The sequence below is a fragment of the Mandrillus leucophaeus genome, unplaced genomic scaffold, assembly GCF_000951045.1.
Source record: "Mandrillus leucophaeus isolate KB7577 unplaced genomic scaffold, Mleu.le_1.0 Scaffold71, whole genome shotgun sequence".
NCBI lineage: Eukaryota > Metazoa > Chordata > Mammalia > Primates > Cercopithecidae > Mandrillus > Mandrillus leucophaeus.
The window spans coordinates 2,403,973-2,422,484 of record NW_012107697.1 but is presented as its reverse complement, the minus strand read 5'-3'; the positions used below and the strand labels follow the sequence as shown (position 1 = coordinate 2,422,484).

Genomic DNA, 18,512 nt, shown 5'->3' with positions numbered 1-18,512 from the left:
AAAAAAAAAAAAAAAGAAATAGAAACTGTTTAAGTAAGTATATAGTCGTGCTTCACTCAACAACAGGGATACATTCTGAGAAATGCACCATTAGGCAATTTCATCACTGGGGGAACGTCATAGAGTGTACTCATACAAACCTAGATGGTACCGCCTACTACACACGGGCTGTATGGGAGAGCCTTTTACTCCTAGTCTATAAACATGTACAGCCTGTGACTGTACTGAACACTGCAGGCAACTGTAACACGCTGGTCAGTACGTGTGCATCTAAACATATCGAAACACAGAAAAGGTACAGTAAAAATATGTTTCCAACTAAGGAAACCTAGAAGAGCTCACTAGGGAGTTTTGCTTGTTTGTTTCTCTTTTTTAATGAAGATTAGCAACAGTGCCTCAGCACTGAACCCAGAAAACCAGAAAAAAAGCAAAAGTACTAATCATTAGGGAAATGATAGTGATAACTTGCATAGGGCTTGAGGCTGGCTCTCTTCTAAATAGAAGAGTCAGGAAGACATTTCTGGGGAGGTGATATTTTTCGCCAACATCTGCCACATGAAAATGAATGAAGCAGGCAAAGATGCAGTGGTTTCCAGACCAGGGTTTACCAACTATTGGTTGTTATTTTAGGCCAGGTAACTCTTTGCTGGGGACTGTCCTGCATGTTGTGGGATGTTAGGCAGCATCCCTGGCCTCTTCCCACTAAATGCCAATACCATCCCCAACTCACCCCAATTGCAACAACCAAAAATGTCTCCAGGCATGGCCTCATATCCCCTGAGGAAGGGAGGGGAGTAGAGGGTGGGAGAATAACCCAAGTAGAGAAGCACTGTTCCCTAAAAACAGAGTGTATTCAAGGGCCCTGAGGTGGGAAATGGTTGAAACCTCTAGGGACCAAAAGAAAGGCTGTCAGGTGTGATGCTGGTGAGGAAGATGGTGGCGAGGCGGAGAGGGTCGTGAGGTCTCCACATGCAGCCCCTTGTGGGAATTTGAGTTTCCTTCTAAGAAACATGGGAGGCTGAGCCACTGACGGTTTTAAAGTTGGGCGGGCCATGATCTGCGGAATGCTGGGGAATGGCCTGTAAGGGGTGTGAATGGAGGCAGAGGATCATTTAGGAGGTTCAAAGAACACACAAGAATAGTGTTGAAGAGCTCAGCCCCTTACCAGTTGATGAACTTCTCAGTGCCTCAGCTTCCTCGTTTGTGAAAGGGGGATGGTGATAGTACAGCTACCCTGAGGGTGACTGTGAGGGTGAAAAGCAGCTGGTGTAGGCAATGTACCCAGCACAGTGCTGACACACCGCAAGCACTTTGGATGCCATGCTCTTATTATGACTGCACTAGTCCAGAAGGAGATGATGCAGGCTCTGAGTGGGGCAGTGAAATCACTCCTGCAGAGGGCTGCAGCTGAAGGGGCTGTGGAGTTAAAAGGGTTACTGATGGTGCAAGAGCACGGGAAGAAGTAGGCAAAAAAGAAAGCTAATAGGAGGTGAAGCACACAGGAACCACAATGGGCTAGACAAGCAGGTGCAGATGAAGACATCGAAGACAACTTCAGGGGCTTGGCTTAAGCAATTGCATGCATGGGGCGGGGAGGCTCCCATCTATGTGATGGCAAAGACTGGAGGTCAATTTAGGACATAGTAAACGATTTGATATAGCCATGTGGATATATTAAGGCATTGCTAATCGATGGGTCAGAGCTCAGGGAAGAGTTCTGGACTGCAGATAGAGGTCTGTTCTTCATCTTTTACAAAGAAAACATCTAAATAATTTAATTTGAATTACATATTTAGTAATAATAGTCAAAGGAGCTGGGCATGGTGGCTTACACTTGTAATTCCATGATTTTGGGAGGCTGAGGCTGGAGGATTGCTTGAGGCCAGGAGTTTGAAACCAGCCTGGGCCATACAGTGAGACCCTATCTCTTCAAAAAAGAAAAATCATTACTGGGCATCGTGGCACACACCTGTAGTCCCAGCTACTTGGGAGGCTGAGGTAGATGATCACTGGAGCCCAGGAGTTCAAGGCTGCAGTGAGCTATGATTGTGCCACAGCACACAAGAGTGGGCAACAGAGCAAGAGCCTATCTAATAATAATAACAATAATAATAATAATAATGGCACCCAAATTCTAAAGAATTTGTCCTACAGATAGATCAAACATATGAAATTACATTTGCATAAATCATTCATTAGAGCATTGTTTGTAATAGTATAGTTTGTAAATCACCTCAATAGCCATTGATATAGGACTCATCAAATATACAGTAATATGTCCATAAAATGGAATATTATACAATTGATAAAAATAAGTCAACTGCATATGTTGTCATACAGAACGACCCCCAAAAGACATTGTTCAGTGAAAAAAAGGCAAGAGGCAAAATAAAAGTGTATAATAGACTACATTTGTGTGCTCCCTACTCCCACCAAAAAAATAGATTTGCTAATGTTACATGCTTACACAGTTGCTAACTGTGGAAGTTACACAGTTGCTAACAACTGTAGCAATAGCTAGAGGACAGGATTTGATGAAAGATGTACTTTTTACTCTATGTTCTTACTTCCATTGTATTTGGAACCACATACATGTATTAGACTTTTTTTAAGTATACAATTTCTTAAAAAAAAAAAAACAAATAGGCCAGGCGCAGTGGCTCATGCCGGTAATCCCAGCACTTTGGGAGGCCGAGGCGGGCAGATCACAAGGTCAGGAGATCGAGATCATCCTGGCTAGCACGGTGAAACTCTGTCTCTACTAAAAATACAAAAAAAAAAATTAGCTGGGCATGGTGGCGGGGACCTGTAGTCCCAGCTACTCGGGAGGCTGAGGCAGGAGAATGGCGTAAAACCAGGGTGGGGAGCTTGCAGTGAGCCGAGATCGCGCCACTCACTTCACTCCAGCTTGGGCGACAGAGTGAGACTCTGTCTCAAAAAAAAAAAAAAAACATGGTTGGGGTTGGTGAATTACTCTAGTAGCAGCATGGAGGAAGAGACTGGAGACAGGATACCAGCTAGCAGGCTACTGCAATAGTCTAAGCAAGAGAGATAAAGACTAGGGGTTAAGGCTGTGTCAGTGAGGATGGAGAGAAAGACCTGGCTCCAAGGAGCATTCTGCAGATAGAATCCAAACTTGGATGAATGACTGGATATAGGCGGTGAAGATGAGAAAGGATGACCCACAGGATTTGGCTGAGAAAGATTTCAGGCTTGGAGTCACTTGCCTCGAGTCTGCCCCTTCCTCCAATACCCTCTGGGAGGCTCAAAGGACAGAGATCTGCCTGGGTGAGCTGAAGACAGGGGTATCCAGGGCTGAGGCTGTACCTGAGTGAGCAGAGAGCTCCGACTGCTGCCAACTCACACACATGTGCACACACACACGCGTGCACACGCACACACATGCACACCATCACATGGACTCTCAGGCTGCTCCCCATGCTCTCACCCGGAGAAGCTGAAACTCACATGCTTTCCTACACAGTGCACTTTGGAAAAATGAACACCCACGACATTCTCCTTTCCTTCCTGCCAAGGAGCAGCAGAAATGCCTCTAATATAAAGAAAGTATTTCTGACTTTCTTCCTCTTCCCTACTGGGAGGTGAATTTCCCCCCACTTGGAGCAGCCCAACCCAGAGTAGCTGCAGCATGTTTCATTTGCATTCTGCAACTACTAACTGAAGCCAGCTGGCAAGGGACGTTGCGGAATTGTCGGCTTCTTTGGAAGGTGGTGGGGATGCTACAGCTTGGAGCAGCGGCTTGCTTACAAAGCACTTTTGCTGTTGATGGGTCCTGGCTGTGGACAGTTGAGGTAGAAGTGGCCTTGGACAACCGTGGGATCTCTGCTTGTGTATTTTTTCTTCAAAAGACGTTAAAAAGAAAAAAAAAAAAAAAAACTAACTGCTCACATTCCACAAGGATGAGTCTTGCTTATTCCCTAGGCGTAGCTGTCCCTGACAAAGACAAAAAAAAAAAAAAAAAAAAAAGCTAACTCATTTTCTCTGTGCTGGAGAGACTGACTCAGTCTCGGGGGCTATCCTCACCTCTCAGACAGCCCTGTCTGGCTCTCCTTTGGCTTGGTGCACACTGAGAACAGCTGAGCTCAGCCAAACCGAAACCACAAGGTTGAAGCTGAGCAGCCCCACACCTCATGCCTACAGTGTCCATGCCAGATGCTGCTGCCCGGCCAGAAGTCACAAGGAGGATCTCACCAGGAGGCAGGCCCAGGCCTCCACAGAAGATGCTGGCCGTCTCTCAGCCACCCTGCAAGCCACCTCCCAGGCCAGCCCCTCAGGAGAAGAAGGGACCCTGTGGCCCTCAAGCAGCTGCTGCTCATTTAAAAGCTCCTCTTTGCTTTGCAGCCTCCATCTTGTCTCCCCACTTGCTCCTCAACCCACGACTATATTAACCATGTCTTTTATTTTCTCTATTATGATGTTTTAACATCTGAGGTGACTGTTCCTCCCACGGTTAGCCAATTCGTAGAGATCCGAGATAACTCTCCCACTCAGCCAGTCCAGAGTGCACGCTCCAAACGCCTCCTTTATTGACTCTCACACTCAGAGCCACCAGCCACCTGCCCTGATTGCCCAAGGCCAGGTTCCACACAACTAGGACAGCTCCTATGCCCAGAGCCCACTGCAATTATTCAACATAGCCAATCCCAAGCCTGCTCACCCTGACTTGCCCATTTGTTCCCTTGAAAACCACAATGAAGGCTCCCGCCCATGACTGCCCCCTCCCCATGTGCCTCCTGATCAGCCCAGTGCTTCCTAGTGGCCACCACTGTGTGGTGTGCCCCCAGCTCAGGATTTATGAGTTTAACAAATCATCTTTCCAATGGAGGCCGCCTCCTGCCCTGCGGCCTTTGGATACCTAATAATAAAAACTGTACTTTGAAACAATGACTTCAGACCTCGGTTCCCACTCTTCTGAAACTGTCCTCGCCAGGTGACCTCCTGTCGCCAAATCTAATGGATAGGATACATTTTCATCTGTACTTCACACCGCTGACCACACCCTCACTGAACTCACCTGTTCCTGTGGCTTCATCCTCTCCTCATTATCCATCCTCTGGCTACCTCCCCAGACTCCTCAGCTGCAACCGCTCCCTTAAGTGTCAGCGCTCTTCGGGGTCCTGTCCTGGATTCCGTTTTTTTCTAGGTCTACACATGCTCCCGGGGTGCTCATTACCACCTAATTGCCAGCAACCAGCAGTTAACCTCTCCTCTCTTCCGACCTCACTCCTCAGCTCGCATCTGAACCTCTCCATGTGCACATCCCACAGGCTCTCAAGCTCAATGGGGCCAGCACTGAATACATGATCTTTTGCACTGAAGCTGCTTCCTCTCTCTCATCCTTCAGGGAAGCCACCCCCAAAATCTGGGAGTCTTTGTGATGCCTCCCAAACACATCCAGGAAGGCACTGAACATCCCCTGACTTGAGTCTCTCCCATCTGCCCCACCTTCTCCACCTCCACTGCTCCTGACCCATCTCAGACCCTCATTCCCCTCACTGATGCAGCTCCCAGGCGCACTTCACACCTCCACCCTTGTTTCTGGGGCTCTCTCTGTCGGGAATGCCTTTCTTTCCCTTTCCAGAAAACAACCACTGCTTTCTCCCAAACCCTTCTTTGAATTCCCGCCTTCTTGCCTCATGGGCAGCACCTATGATACTTCAACTTACTCCTTAGGTTTATCCAAAAACATTTATTATGTGACTCTACTTTGTGCCAGGAACTGGAAGCCCCAGAGCTACAGCAGTAAATAAGACGAATACGGGTCTTGACCCCAAGGAAGTGTGCATCACACTGACCTCCTCCCCAGAAGCCACCTCCCACCTCCCTACCTCCGCACTGAGTGCACTGCAGAGCAAAGAACCACAGGTAGGAGAGGATTCATGAGGCCCTCCAGTCACTCACCAGGCTGCCCCCACAGTAACCTTTCTTTTCTTTTCTTTTTTTTTTTTTTTGAGACAGAGTCTCACTCTGTCGCTGAGGCTGGAGTGCAATGGTGCGATCTCAGCTAACTACAACCTCCGCCTCCCACGTTCAAGTGATTCTTGTGTCTCAGCCTCCTGAGTAGCTGGGACTACAGGTGCCTGTCACCTCACCTGGCTAATGTTTGTATTTTTAGTACAGATGGGGTTTCACCACATTGGCCAGGCTGGTCTCGAACTTCTGACCTCAGGTGATCTGCCCATCTCGGTCTCCCGAAGTGCTGGGATTACAGGCCTGAGCCACTGCACCCCGACCTCCCAGAGTAATCTTTCTAAAGAATACACCTACCCAACCATTTCATACTCTTCCTGTAAACCCATCATGATGCCTCATTATCCAAGTCCAGACAGACAAGGACTTCCTCAACTGCCTCTTCTCCATTTCTCCATTATCCTCTCCCAGTCTTCACTGCCACGAGAAACCAAACTGCCTGTTTTTCCTGCCTCTGCTTTGCTTTGCTGTATTTCTGTTCCTTTGCTCACACTGCCTCCTGTGTCTTAGATCCTCTCCCCTCTCCTCACCTGGTTTCTTAGTTAGCTATTGCTCTGTCACAAATCACCCCGACTAGTAACCAAAGGCAGCTATTCTGTGGGTCAGCAGTTTGGTCAGGGAACAGCTTCATACGGGGTTGTCTGGGCTCACTCCTGCATGTGTGGCCAGGTGACAAGCGGGCTGGACACTGGGTGATCCTGGAAAGGCTTACTCAGTGATGGGCAACTCCCAGATTGGGGTGAGGGATGGTAGCCACAGTACTTCTGTTCAGGTCTGTCCATTGTGACCAACTCGAGCTTCCTCACAGGGCCCCAGGGTCCTTGCCTAAGATGACAAGCACTCAGGAAATCGCTTGCACCACGTTTGCTGAACTTCTATGGGCCAAAACATGTCTTATGGCCAAGCCCAGAGTCAGTGTGAAAGAGGCATGACTGGCTGAGGGCATTAATGTGGCACTCTACCACAGTCTGCTCTCTACTCCTAAAGATGCGCTGTCCTCCCACTTGTGAAATACACCCATCCTTCCCAAAGCAGCCAATCACGACATCAGGCTCCAAGACCATGATCTCAAAATGTGCAGTAGGTCTGGCTGTGGCTGAGTCTCCTTGGGTACAACTCCTCAGGGGTGGCTCCTCTTCACTTAGGGACCTGTGAGCTAAAAAGATAAGACCACACGCCCAATGTACAATGGTGACACAGGGACAGGATAAGTTCAATAGATACTCCCATTAAAAGGGGAGAAATGAGAGGCACAGAGCAATCACTAGTTCAAAGCAATTCTGAAATCCAGGCAGGCACATGTCACTGGGACCCCTAAGCTAGAGGCACAGAATGTTACTTGAATAGGACCCAGTTCTCCCTGGCTGTTAGTTATACTCTCTGGGCTGTTGTTTTTGCCTTCCAAGAGATCCTTCTTTTCCCTAAAAGAAGGACCTGTGTATAGGGGCCAGCTTCCTGCCCATAGAAAGTTGGAGGCCCAGAGGCTTCTTTTCATTTTGAACTGTTTCAGTTCCTTTTACTCCAAACTGGCGGAGCTTTTGCCAATAAAATACTCCTTAAAACTTTATGGGTTTTCTGTGAATATTACTGGGGTCCACTTCATGCACCAAAAGTCACATACATAATTAATTTCAAAAAGACTCCACTTCAGCTATAGGACAATGCCTTTTTTTTTTAGACATGGCCTTGCTCTGTTGCCCAGGCTAGGGTGCCTCCCTCACTGAAGCCTCAACCTATCAGGCTCAAGAGATCCTCCCACCTCAGCCTCCCAAGTATCTGGGACCACAGGCATGTGACACCACATCCAGTTAGTTTTTTATTTTTTGTAGAGATGAGGTCTCATTATGTTGCCCAGGCTGATCTCAAACTCCTGGGTTCAAGTGATCTTCCTGCCTTGGCCTCCCAAAGTACTGAGATTACAGGCATGAGCTACTGTGTCTGGCAAGGACAACGTCCTTAACATTCTTAGAAACTCTTCTGTTTTGTCAAGAAGGTCTACCGAACACCATTTAAATCCCCTGAGGTCTTAACAAAGGTTGTAAAATCATACCCTTGATACCCTTTATTTAATCTTTACCTTCAGGCCAGTTCTAATTTTGAGAGACCATTGCCTGATATTGAGACTGGCAATGAGAGCTGGTTTTCTTTTCCACCTAACAAACTGAGCAGGTCCTTTTGTAGCTCAGCTCTCTTTTAATACTTTATCATGCCAACTAGAAGCACCCAAATGACACTTTGAGATTCTGTCTCCAGGTCCCTTTAGCCAAATCTACAAATTCATTAAGCACAACTTCTGTTGTCTAAGTTACCACGAGAAACTTTGTTTTTGCCAATTGTTTCACCACTACCTGATTCACCCTATTCCAGCCACCAAAGAGTCTCTCCTTACTTGAAATTGCCTGGAGCCAGGCATGGTGGCTGCAGGTGGATAGCCAGACATTTTCCACGTTGGCTCCAAGAGTGAGTGTTCTGGCAAAAAGGATAGAAGCTATGTGGCCTTCTAAGGCCTCAGCACAGAAGTCTCTTAGCATCACATCTGTCCTACTCTATTAGCTGAAGCAGTCACAAGCCCATTGAGATTTAAGACAAGTGGACATAGATGTCACCTCTTGATGAAGGAATGTCAAAGAATTTGCGTCCACATTTTAGAATCACCACAGTAGCCTTATCTGGGTGGGTCATATCTCTTCTGTGTGGCATCACTTGGAATTACACATACCTTTGTGGTCCCATGGCAGGTCACATGCCTGTGTGGTCCCATGGCAGATAAACTGGGGCCTGGCAGATCCCAAATGGTGATTGATGTAAACTGAGATAGTTCAGACTTCCTCAAGTGGCAACTGAACTCCAAAAAAGCAAGCCCCAATGTACAAACATTTCACAAGTTCCTGACTTCATCACATTTGCTGATGGCCCATTGGCCAAAGTAGGGCACATGGCCAACCCCAGAATCAGTGCGGAAGGGATCACACAAAAGCATGGACATCCGGGGCGCATGACTCACTGGAGGCCATTGGTGCGACAGTCTACCATACCTGGGCAGCTCCCATTTATCTTTAAAAGTTCGGTTCATGCCTGGCCTCCAAGAAGCCCTCTCTGACAGATTGGGTCATCACCTGTCCCTCCTCTGGACTCCCACAGTACCCTTTACACATCTCTACCTCTGTGTCTACCCTCTTTTTTTCTAATTATCTATGTATCATTTCTGTTTCCCTCATTGGAACAAACCTTTGAGGTTGTGTTCTATTAATCTTTGTATACCTAGAGTCTAGCCCCGTGCCTTGGAACATTATTGGTATCAATAATGTCTTAATTATTTGATCAATTAAGCCATCCATGAATAAAGTTTTTAAAATAACTATCAAAGATTAAATTATCTCCATTGGTGTTTTCTCTCAACTTCTGCCCTGCATTCCAAGAGATAATGTTTAGTTTGTATTTGTCACATTCTCCAACCAAACATGCAGTTCTTCAGGGAGCTAACCTCGCTCAGGAAGTTGACCTCGACTAGAGGTTAGGAGAAGTAGCAGAGTGTAGAACAGCGGTTCCAAGATTTTTTAATTTCATAGACTTAGTCACATTTCCAAAGAAGTGTGAGGGTTAACAGAAAGTTGCCAATTTTCTTTTTTTTTTTAATAAAGCAGGACATTAAAAACATACTTACACACATATCAATACCACCACCTCTTCAGAAAAGTGGAAAGGTATAACCTTAGAATGAAAGCATAGGAAAGGCAGGTATATAGTTGCAATTAGTCAAAGATTAGAGCTCAATATTATGGCTGCCTTGATATCAGGGAGACCTCAAATGGCCTAATTACAAGATCCCCTCCCTACTTTGCTGATGAGGTCCCCCAGCCAAACCACCTTCCTTATTGTGGGAGCCAGGCACAATTTCTGCTTATCCCTGAGTAGTGGGCTTCAGCACCGTGCCAGCCCACAGAATTATGCAAACAGCCAATCACATTCTCTTATAGGAAACGGGGGTATTCCACCATTTTGACATTACAAAGCCTGCCTCCCACAGCTCCTGGTAATCCCTGAGTGCAACTCCCATGTAGCAATCCATGGCATGCAGCGTTATCCTCCTGGGTATGAGCATATGTGACTAATAAACTGCTATTGATCTCATTCGTCCAGTGTTGAGGTCATGTTGTGATCCTCCTAACTTTAGGGGGTGGGAATCTCTCCCTCATCAATAGGGTGAAGAACATAAAATCAAAACAAGGTGATAACCTAACAGCTATGTTCAGAGTACCCCGGACTGTCCTCGTTTTACTTATTTCACCATGAACCAGGGAAATGAGTCTAGCAGAGATCTGAGGATCCGCTTTGGGAGCACTGGAGAGCACTGTACACGGAGTCAGGAGACCTAAGATCTAATAGTCCAGACCATTCTTCAAAATATTTGTCTGACCTTGACAAATCATTACCTTTCTTGGGCCTCAAGTCCCAGCTATAAAATGGTGGGGCAAGCCAGGTGCAGTGGTTCCCGCCTGTAATCCCAGCATTTTGAGAGGCCAGGCGGGAGGATTACTTGAGCCCAGGAGTTCAAGATCAGCTTGGGCAACATGGTGAGATCTCATCTCTTAAAAAAAAAAAAAAATTAATTAGCTGGGCATAGTGTCAAGTGCCTATGGTCCCAGCTACTCAGGAGGCGGAGGCAGGAGGATCGCTTGAGCCCAGGAGGTCAAGGCTTCAGTGAGCGGTGATTGTACCACTGCAGTCCAGCCTGAGCAACAGAGTGAGACCCTGTCTCAAAAATAAAATAAAATAAAATGTAAAAGATGGGAAAGCTGTAGCCACCTCTGTGATTCTACAAAGACAATCTGATGAAATGAGTGAATGGCTGGCAGTCCTTAGGTCATGCTAAAGGGCTGTGTGTTTTTAGAAGACTTTTTATCCCCATGTGTTTCTGAGTGGAACAACAGCAGACGGTGGGAGAAGAGAGATCTAAGAGACCAACAGGGCAGCCACAGTCTTCTGGCAGGAAGTCACGCCTTAGCTGGATCCCTCTAAAGCCTTGCTGCTTTCAGCACTCTCATCCTATCCATAGTAAATGGAGTTTTAAAATCTCTTCCCTCCCTCCACCACTTTGTGGTCTATCCCCTGACCTCAGATGTCTCATCTGAGCCATTAATTCCATCCAATCAGAGATCTTGCTTTGGCAGACACAGAATTGCCACACCTTCTACAGTCTATACTTCCCCCACCTCTTCCTGAAAGCAAGGTGCTTGGGGACCCAGAAATTAGGCCAGGTCCTCATAACCTTATCAAAATAGCACTGCTAGGCCTTCTACGAAGCAACACTCAGAGACAGGGCCAAAGAGTGGGAAACGGAGCATCCAGGGTCTCAGCCAGCAGAGCCCAGATGCCTTCTGCAGTTAAGATCCCTGGACTCAGAATCAGAAAGCTGTTAAGCAGGAAGGAACACACTGCCATGAAGAGATAGAAAGAAGCCAGAGCCAGCATGTCTGGAATGCATCAGGTAGATGAATGGGAAGATGGCTGGGATGGAGTTGGAGGGAGGAGGGAAGTCAGCAGCAAGGGGCAAGGACATCCATGGCCTTAAAAAGTACCCTACAAACAAAAAGCCAGGTTAGCTCGCCTATGAAGAGGGACAGTCTTATCAGATCATGTGTTAGAGTCCCCAGATCCTGGGGAGCATGAGAGAAGTGCAGACTCAGCTGGCTCTAGTACTAGATTAAGGAGGTCCTAGGTGGGCAAGGTGGGCTGCATTTTTCATAAAATGCCCTAGAAGCCTCTGCGGTTTACCAAAGTGAATAGCTCCTTTGGACTTAACAGTCTGCAAGGCTCATTCCAGTTAGAACATTCCATCACCCTAAATGCTGGGAAACCAAGCGAATCTCCTTCCACTTGCAAGCTTCCAACAGTGGCTTCCAACAGTGCCACTGCAGTATCAGAAACTGCAGGGAAGGTGCCAGGGCTGACTTCCATGAAGAAATAGGAGAACAGGCAGGCAGACAGTGGAGAGGCAGGGCCAGCCCACAGAATGTCTCCACCAGAATTCATAGAGACCGGCAGGATACAAATCAACCAAATAAACGTTGGTTCAAAAAATTCACCACACCTGTGAGTGAGAGACAAGTCATCAGCACTGTCTACAAAAATGAGCCTAGGGCTTCTGGTGACATCCAGTTGGTGGGTTATCAGGAGTGCCCCAGGTGATCAGAAGCTGGCTTCGACTGAGTCCTTTCTGTGGCGCTGTCTCCTCCTCTTTCCCAGAGTTCCTCTCCCCTCCCAGTGGGCAGGGATGAGCAAGAGGAATGTCTCACCCTTGAGAACTGGGGTTCCATAGCCCAGGTCAATTCTCCAGCTCTCCCACTTACCAGCCAAGACAGGAGGTGAGGATTGAGATGGGATGAACCCAGCAGGCGGCCGTGAGGTAAAGGTGGCCATGAATGTAATGTGCCCAGCACAGTGCCTGCTGAAAGGCAACCCTCCCTCCCTGGTCTGAAGACCAAACAAGCAGACTGTACTCAAGAAAGCCAGAAGAACCTTCCAGCTGTCTGGACCAGCAGGTGCCAGCCCAGGGGCTGAAGGAGACGTGATGCCCAGAGCAAAAAGCACCCGCAGGCCCCCTGAAGGGCTGGGTGTTCTAGAATAGATGAGGGGGCGAATGGGGCTGGGGACCAGGGACGGACAGGGTGGGTCCAGGGCCTGCCTTGCTTCCGGAGGGCTGCTCCAACATTGAAAAACATCCAACCAGCTTCCTTTCAGAAAGACTGGAATATTCCAAAACTTCTCACTGGAAGCTCCGGAGGAGGTGGGCTCCAGCTGAAAAGGAAATGCAGAGGCGTGGGCGCTCCCGGCCTGCATCCTGCACCTCTTACACTGTGGCTTTCCCACAGACTTCTGAAGAATAGGTCAGAAGAAAAGGGTTAAAGCGTTAAAAGGGGAACAACCATTGCGGGGCTCAGAGAGGAGGCTAATGTTCTTTGGGCTGCCCCACCCTGATCCCCGGCCACAGGATGAGGGCCCCCTTCCGCCGCAACCTGCCACTCTCACACCAATACGGGACCGCCTTCTCTTCCTTCCCCACCCCCCCACCCCACCCTGCCATCCTTTCTCCCCCCATCTCCGCCTCTGATTGGCTGAGCCCCCGGCTCCCCGCTCCCCCTCTCCTCCATCCCCGGTGAAAACTGCGGGCTCCGAGCTGGGTGCAGCAACCGGAGGCGGCGGCGCGTCTGGAGGAGGCTGCGGCAGCGGAAGACCCCAGTCCAGGTGGGAACTGGAGCCGGCGGGACCTGGGGCTCGGGGACTGCCGTCAAGCGCCCATGCAAGCCCTCCCAACACTAGGCTTCGGGCCACGGTCCGAGGGCGCCCAGGGAAGAGGGCGCAGAGCTTAGGGAGGGGCCTGCTTTCCAGGCAGGGGCGGGAGTAAGATGCTACTGCAGGGCCGGGGCCCCGTCGCACCGCGACGTCTTTCGGGGAAGGCGCTCCCGGGCTTTCGCCCGCTGGGGGACGGGTGTCTGGGGCTGGGGCGCTGGAGAACAGGGAGGAAGGGCACCAAGGACAAACTGTTGGTCTGCGTTCCACCCAGAAGTCCCCAAACCCAGCTCGCAGAGGTGGGGAGGAGGACGGGTGAAACTGTGGGGAGAGGACGAAGGATGGCGAGTGGAGGGAATCTGCCCGGTGACCTCGCGGCGGGCTGGGTGCGGGGCACCGGAGGAGAAGGAAGCCGCAATGCCGCAGGCGGGGACTGGATGGAAGGCGGGCGGACGGGGGAGGGGAGAACTGGAAAAGGATGAGAGAGGGGGAAGGGGGACTCAGCTGAGAAAGGAGAGGATTGAAATACGGAAATGAAATAAGGGTGAGGCCCGCCGGGGGCCTGAGAGGGAGGAAGAGCAGACCTTCTCCGGGTCTGGAGCCGCCTGAGGACACAAATCAGAGGAAATGAATACAGACTGAACCTCCCCAGCCGCTCTCCACCCCTCCCCTGGCTCTTCTACCCTCTCCAGCCCCAGACCCAATTCTTCCCTTTCTTGCTCTTGCCACTGTTCCCCCTTCCCCTCTTAGATCCCAAGCCCGCACATCATCTCAAACAAGAGTCCTCGAATCAAAAGCCAGATGCAGACCCCCCTTCCTCCTGGATCTGACTCGGCAGCAGCTCCACCCCGGGACAGAGAGAGCATTGATTGTAGCTGCAGCCGCCGCAGGATCCTAGCCTCACCCGTCAAGGGGCTGAGCGCCAGAGACCCTGAACTCGGCGAGTGGCGCACCCTGCGCACCCGGGCGCACTCTACCGAGGCAATGCCCTGCGTGCGCTCGCGGGTGCACGCCCCTTATGTGGCCTCTGCTGGGCGAGCACTGCTCTGCGGACAGGCTGGGCTACCGGCTCCGCGTCGCCTCGCCTCGCCAAGGGTTGGTTCAGCCAAGGCTGCAAAAACAAAAAGACCAGACAGCCTAGCCAGGGTGGCTGTTAAAACTGGGCTGGAAAACTGCAGTCCCAGGAACTCCAGAGAGCTGGACATTGGGAAGCGTCCTTGACTCACATACAATCGGAGATCACTGTGACTTTCTCTCCTCCGGGAACACGCTTAGCCTGTGCCCTATCCAGATAGGAATAGATGCTCCCTATCTGGGAGCATCCTTAGCCATGGTGGATGGTCTCTAGCCATCCACTGGGGATGGCGAATGACTTAGGGATTTGTGGCTCACTTATATGAAGCAGCCATCGCCAGATGTTGGTTGTTTTTCTTAACTCCCATCATAACCCGGTGGGTATGTAAGATTCAGAGAGATTCATTCATTCATTCACAATAAATATCTTTGGAGTGTATGCTATATGCCAGTAATCTGCAAATGGAAATGGTTTTGAGCATTGGGGATTTTCTTCTGAACAGGAAATGGGAAGTCCCTAAATGAGGAGTCTTTGTTTAACAGATCCAGAGTTTTACTTTGAAAGACAAAAAGAGTTCTGGAGATGGTTAAAATAGTAATTATTATGCTTTTTGTATTTCACCACGATTAAATTTTTTTTTTAAATAGGAAGCCCCGGCCCTCATAGGTCTTACATTACCATATACTGTGTTAATGTAAGAAGAGGAGAAAGAGTGGTAAAGTCACTTAAAGGCACCCAGCTAGTCAGTGCTCCATGGCCAAGCACAGAAACACACCATGACAGGGCTTGTTCTCCCTCCTTACTTGCTTTCCCTGAGCAGGAAAGAGCCAGTGGCTGTATCATGTTCAATGAGAAGTAGGGACGAGAGAGGGGATGGAGAGAGGGACTTAGATGTCTGCCATAGCCATTATGTCATGTTCCCAGGGACCCCCAGCCCTGGCAGTAAGTGTGGCACACCTTGGCTGATTCCCATCCTGTTCCCAACCCAGATCCAGGACTGAGCTCCCAGAACCATGAACCCGGCCATCAGCATCGCTCTCCTGCTAACAGGTACCCGGCATGGGGCAGGGCTGGGGCTCCAGGCACCCTGGCTTCCTTCTCTCCAGAGAAGTGGCTTCTCCCTCACAGTCTCAGAAAAGCGCAGGTGACTGTTTTTCAGAGGGCTCTTTTCATCCCAAAGTCAGCCAACCCACCTCGCTGATACTCTGACAGCCTGAGGTGGTTTTTGGAAACACAGTTTGCTGAGCCCTCCCTCATACTGAACTAAAATCCCCAATTGAGAACCCAGAACCTGTATCAATTCCCCAAAATCTCCTGTCCTTGAAACACATTGATAGGATCCAAGGCTCAAGCAGACTTGGGAGGAAGGCTGGGGTCTGCAAAGGAGAAGTGGGATCCCTGGAGTGGGGAAAGGCACTCAGAGAGCAGACCCCAGTCCCCTCCCTAGCCAGGCCCATCTCTCCACTTCAGGTGGGTGGGAGGCCCCTACGCTGTAGGCCCCTCCAATTTGAAGGAGGCACTGCTGGTGCCAGTCTTACAGGTCTCCCGAGGGCAGAAGGTGACCAGCCTAACGGCCTGCCTAGTGGACCAGAGCCTTCGTCTGGACTGCCGCCATGAGAATACCACCAGCTCACCCATCCAGTACGAGTTCAGCCTGACCCGTGAGACAAAGAAGCACGTGCTCTTTGGCACCGTGGGGGTGCCTGAGCACACATACCGCTCCCGAACCAACTTCACCAGCAAATACAACATGAAGGTCCTCTACTTATCCGCCTTCACCAGCAAGGATGAGGGGACCTACACGTGTGCACTCCACCACTCTGGCCATTCCCCGCCCATCTCCTCCCAGAACGTCACTGTGCTCAGAGGTGAGGCAAACTCCTAAAAAGGCCAAGTGAACTGGGAGAGCCAGGCTCGGGGACAGCAGGCAGTTTCCTTGGCTGGGCTGGAGAGGAGAATAGCCCCATAACTCTCTCACCCTCTCCCAACTGCTGCCTGGTCAACTGGGGAACCATTGCCTTCAGTGTGAATGGGGTGAAAAGCTCAGGGCCAGACAGGCAGAGTAGTGTGGTAGATGCTTCCACCAGAACTGTGGGCAAGGCCCTTGGCCTCCCTAATCTTCCCTCTCCCCAACGGGAAAACAGGGATGACACCACTTCCCTCAGCCAGTTTTCTTGTGATGATGTTTAGTAAGGTTTTCATAAGATGATATGTGTGTAAGAGGTAAGTAATCTGCAAACGGGAAAGATGGCTGGTTCTGTGAGGCCAGGCTGCTCCTGGTCCCAGCTAAGACGTCACGCTACCTGCCTCCCAAAGGAAGTACACCCTTGCTTTGGGCCTGTGCCTTACTGAGTCCTGATCCCTCTTCCTTCCTACCCCTCCCCCGGCCCTCTTCTCTTTCGGCAGACAAACTGGTCAAGTGTGAGGGCATCAGCCTGCTGGCTCAGAACACCTCGTGGCTGCTTCTGCTCCTGCTCTCCCTCTCCCTTCTCCAGGCCACGGATTTCATGTCCCTGTGACTGGTGGGGCCCATGGAGGAGACAGGAAGCCTCAAATTCCAGTGCAGAGATCCTACTTCTCTGAATCGGCTGACCCCCTCCCCACAGTCCCTCACACCTCGAGGAGAAGTGGGGACCCCATCCCTCATCAGGAGTCCCAGTGCTGCATGCGATTATCTACCCACATCCCCGCGGCACCTCACCCTCTCCGCACACCTCTGGCTGTCTTTTTGTACTCTTTGTTCCAGAGCTGCTTCTGTCTGGTTTATTTAGGGTTTATCCTTCCTTTTCTTTGAGAGTTCGTGAAGAGGGAAGCCAGGATTGGGGACCTGATAGAGAGTGAGAGCATGTGAGGGGTAGTGGGATGGTGGGGTACCAGCCACTGGAGGGGTCATCCTTGCCCATTGGGACCAGAGACCTGGGAGAGACTTGGATGAGGAGTGGTTGGGCTGTGCCTGGACTAGCACGGACACGGTCTTTCCTGAGAGCACTCCTCAGCAGGCATGGCTGGTGCCTGAAGACCCCAGATGTGAGGGCACCACCAAGAATTTGTGGCCTACCTTGTGAGGGAGAGAACTGAGCATCTCCAGCATTCTCAGCCACAACCAAAAAAAAAAAGCAGCCCTCCTTACCACTGTGCAGGTTCCCCAAGAGCCTTGGGGCATGAGCCGGTGAAGATGCAGGTTTGACCGGGAAAGCAGCGCTAGTGGAGGGTTGGAGGAGGAAGTAAAGGATGAGGGTTCATCATCCCTCCCTGCCTAAGGAAGCTAAAAGCATGGGCCTGCTGCCCCTCCCTGCCTCCACCCACAGTGGAGAGGGCTACAGAGGAGGACAAGACCCTCTCAGGCTGTCCCAAGCTCCCAAGAGCTTCCAGAGCTCTGACCCACAGCCTCCAAGTCAGGTGGGGTGGAGTCCCAGAGCTGCACAGGGTTTGGCCCAAGTTTCTAAGGGGGGCACTTCCTCCCCTCGCCCATCAGTGCCAGCCCCTGCTGGCTGGTGCCTGAGCCCCTCAGACAGCCCCCTGCCCCGCAGGCCTGCCTTCTCAGGGACCTCTGTGGGGCCTGAGGCAGGCCATGGAGTGAGACCCAGGAGCTGGACACTTCTCGGGAAATGGCTTTTCCCAACCCCCAGCCCCCGCCCGGTGGTTCTTCCTGTTCTGTGACTGTGCATAGTGCCACCACAGCTTATGGCATCTCATTGAGGAAAAAGAAAACTGCACAATAAAACCAAGCCTCTGGAATCTGTCCTCGTGTCCACCTGGCCTTTGCTCCTCCGGTAGTGCCTGCCTGCCCTGCTTCGCTGGGGCCTCCACAGGTGAGGCTGGGAGATGCCACCTCTTCCTCTTTCCTGACTTCTCCCCAACCACTTAGTAGCGACGCTGCCCCAGGGGCTAATGACTGCACACTGGGCTTATTTTCAGAATGACCCTAATGAGACACATTTGCCCAAATAAACAAACATCCCATGTCTGCTGACTCACCTGGCTAGAACAACACGCTTACCTGCCAACACATGGGCCGAACCACTTGGCCCTGGCTCTTGAATGCACAAGTGGCTTTGCGTGAACCTGCGCTAAGTTACGCAGTCTGCTTTTAATTCTCAGCTCTGGTAGTTCTTCAGAAATGCCCCCTCCAGGTACATCCACTACTGGGAGATGC

General features: G+C 50.4%; 1 protein-coding gene and 1 long non-coding RNA gene across 7 annotated transcripts in view; one reads left to right on the top strand and one right to left on the bottom strand.

Annotated features, from left to right (window-relative positions):
* The window catches only part of LOC105528255, a 122,163-nt gene that overhangs the window by 78,327 nt on the left and 25,324 nt on the right, over positions 1 to 18,512 (bottom strand). The gene's annotated exons all lie outside the window — the stretch shown is intronic.
* THY1 (Thy-1 cell surface antigen) lies at positions 11,392 to 18,098 on the top strand. 6 transcript variants are annotated; one of them, XM_011964953.1, is made up of 4 exons: positions 11,392 to 11,479; positions 15,346 to 15,406; positions 15,889 to 16,224; positions 16,763 to 18,098. In XM_011964953.1, the coding sequence occupies exons 2-4, from the start codon at positions 15,370 to 15,372 to the stop codon at positions 16,873 to 16,875; spliced, it is 486 nt and encodes a 161-aa protein (XP_011820343.1). In that variant the 5' UTR covers positions 11,392 to 11,479; positions 15,346 to 15,369; the 3' UTR covers positions 16,876 to 18,098. The 6 variants fall into 6 exon arrangements, with proteins under 6 accessions (XP_011820343.1, XP_011820344.1, XP_011820338.1 ...); XM_011964954.1 differs by lacking the exon at positions 11,392 to 11,479 and adding an exon at positions 12,977 to 13,236 and having other exon boundaries at positions 15,940 to 16,224; XM_011964948.1 differs by lacking the exon at positions 11,392 to 11,479 and adding an exon at positions 12,977 to 13,236 and having other exon boundaries at positions 16,852 to 18,098.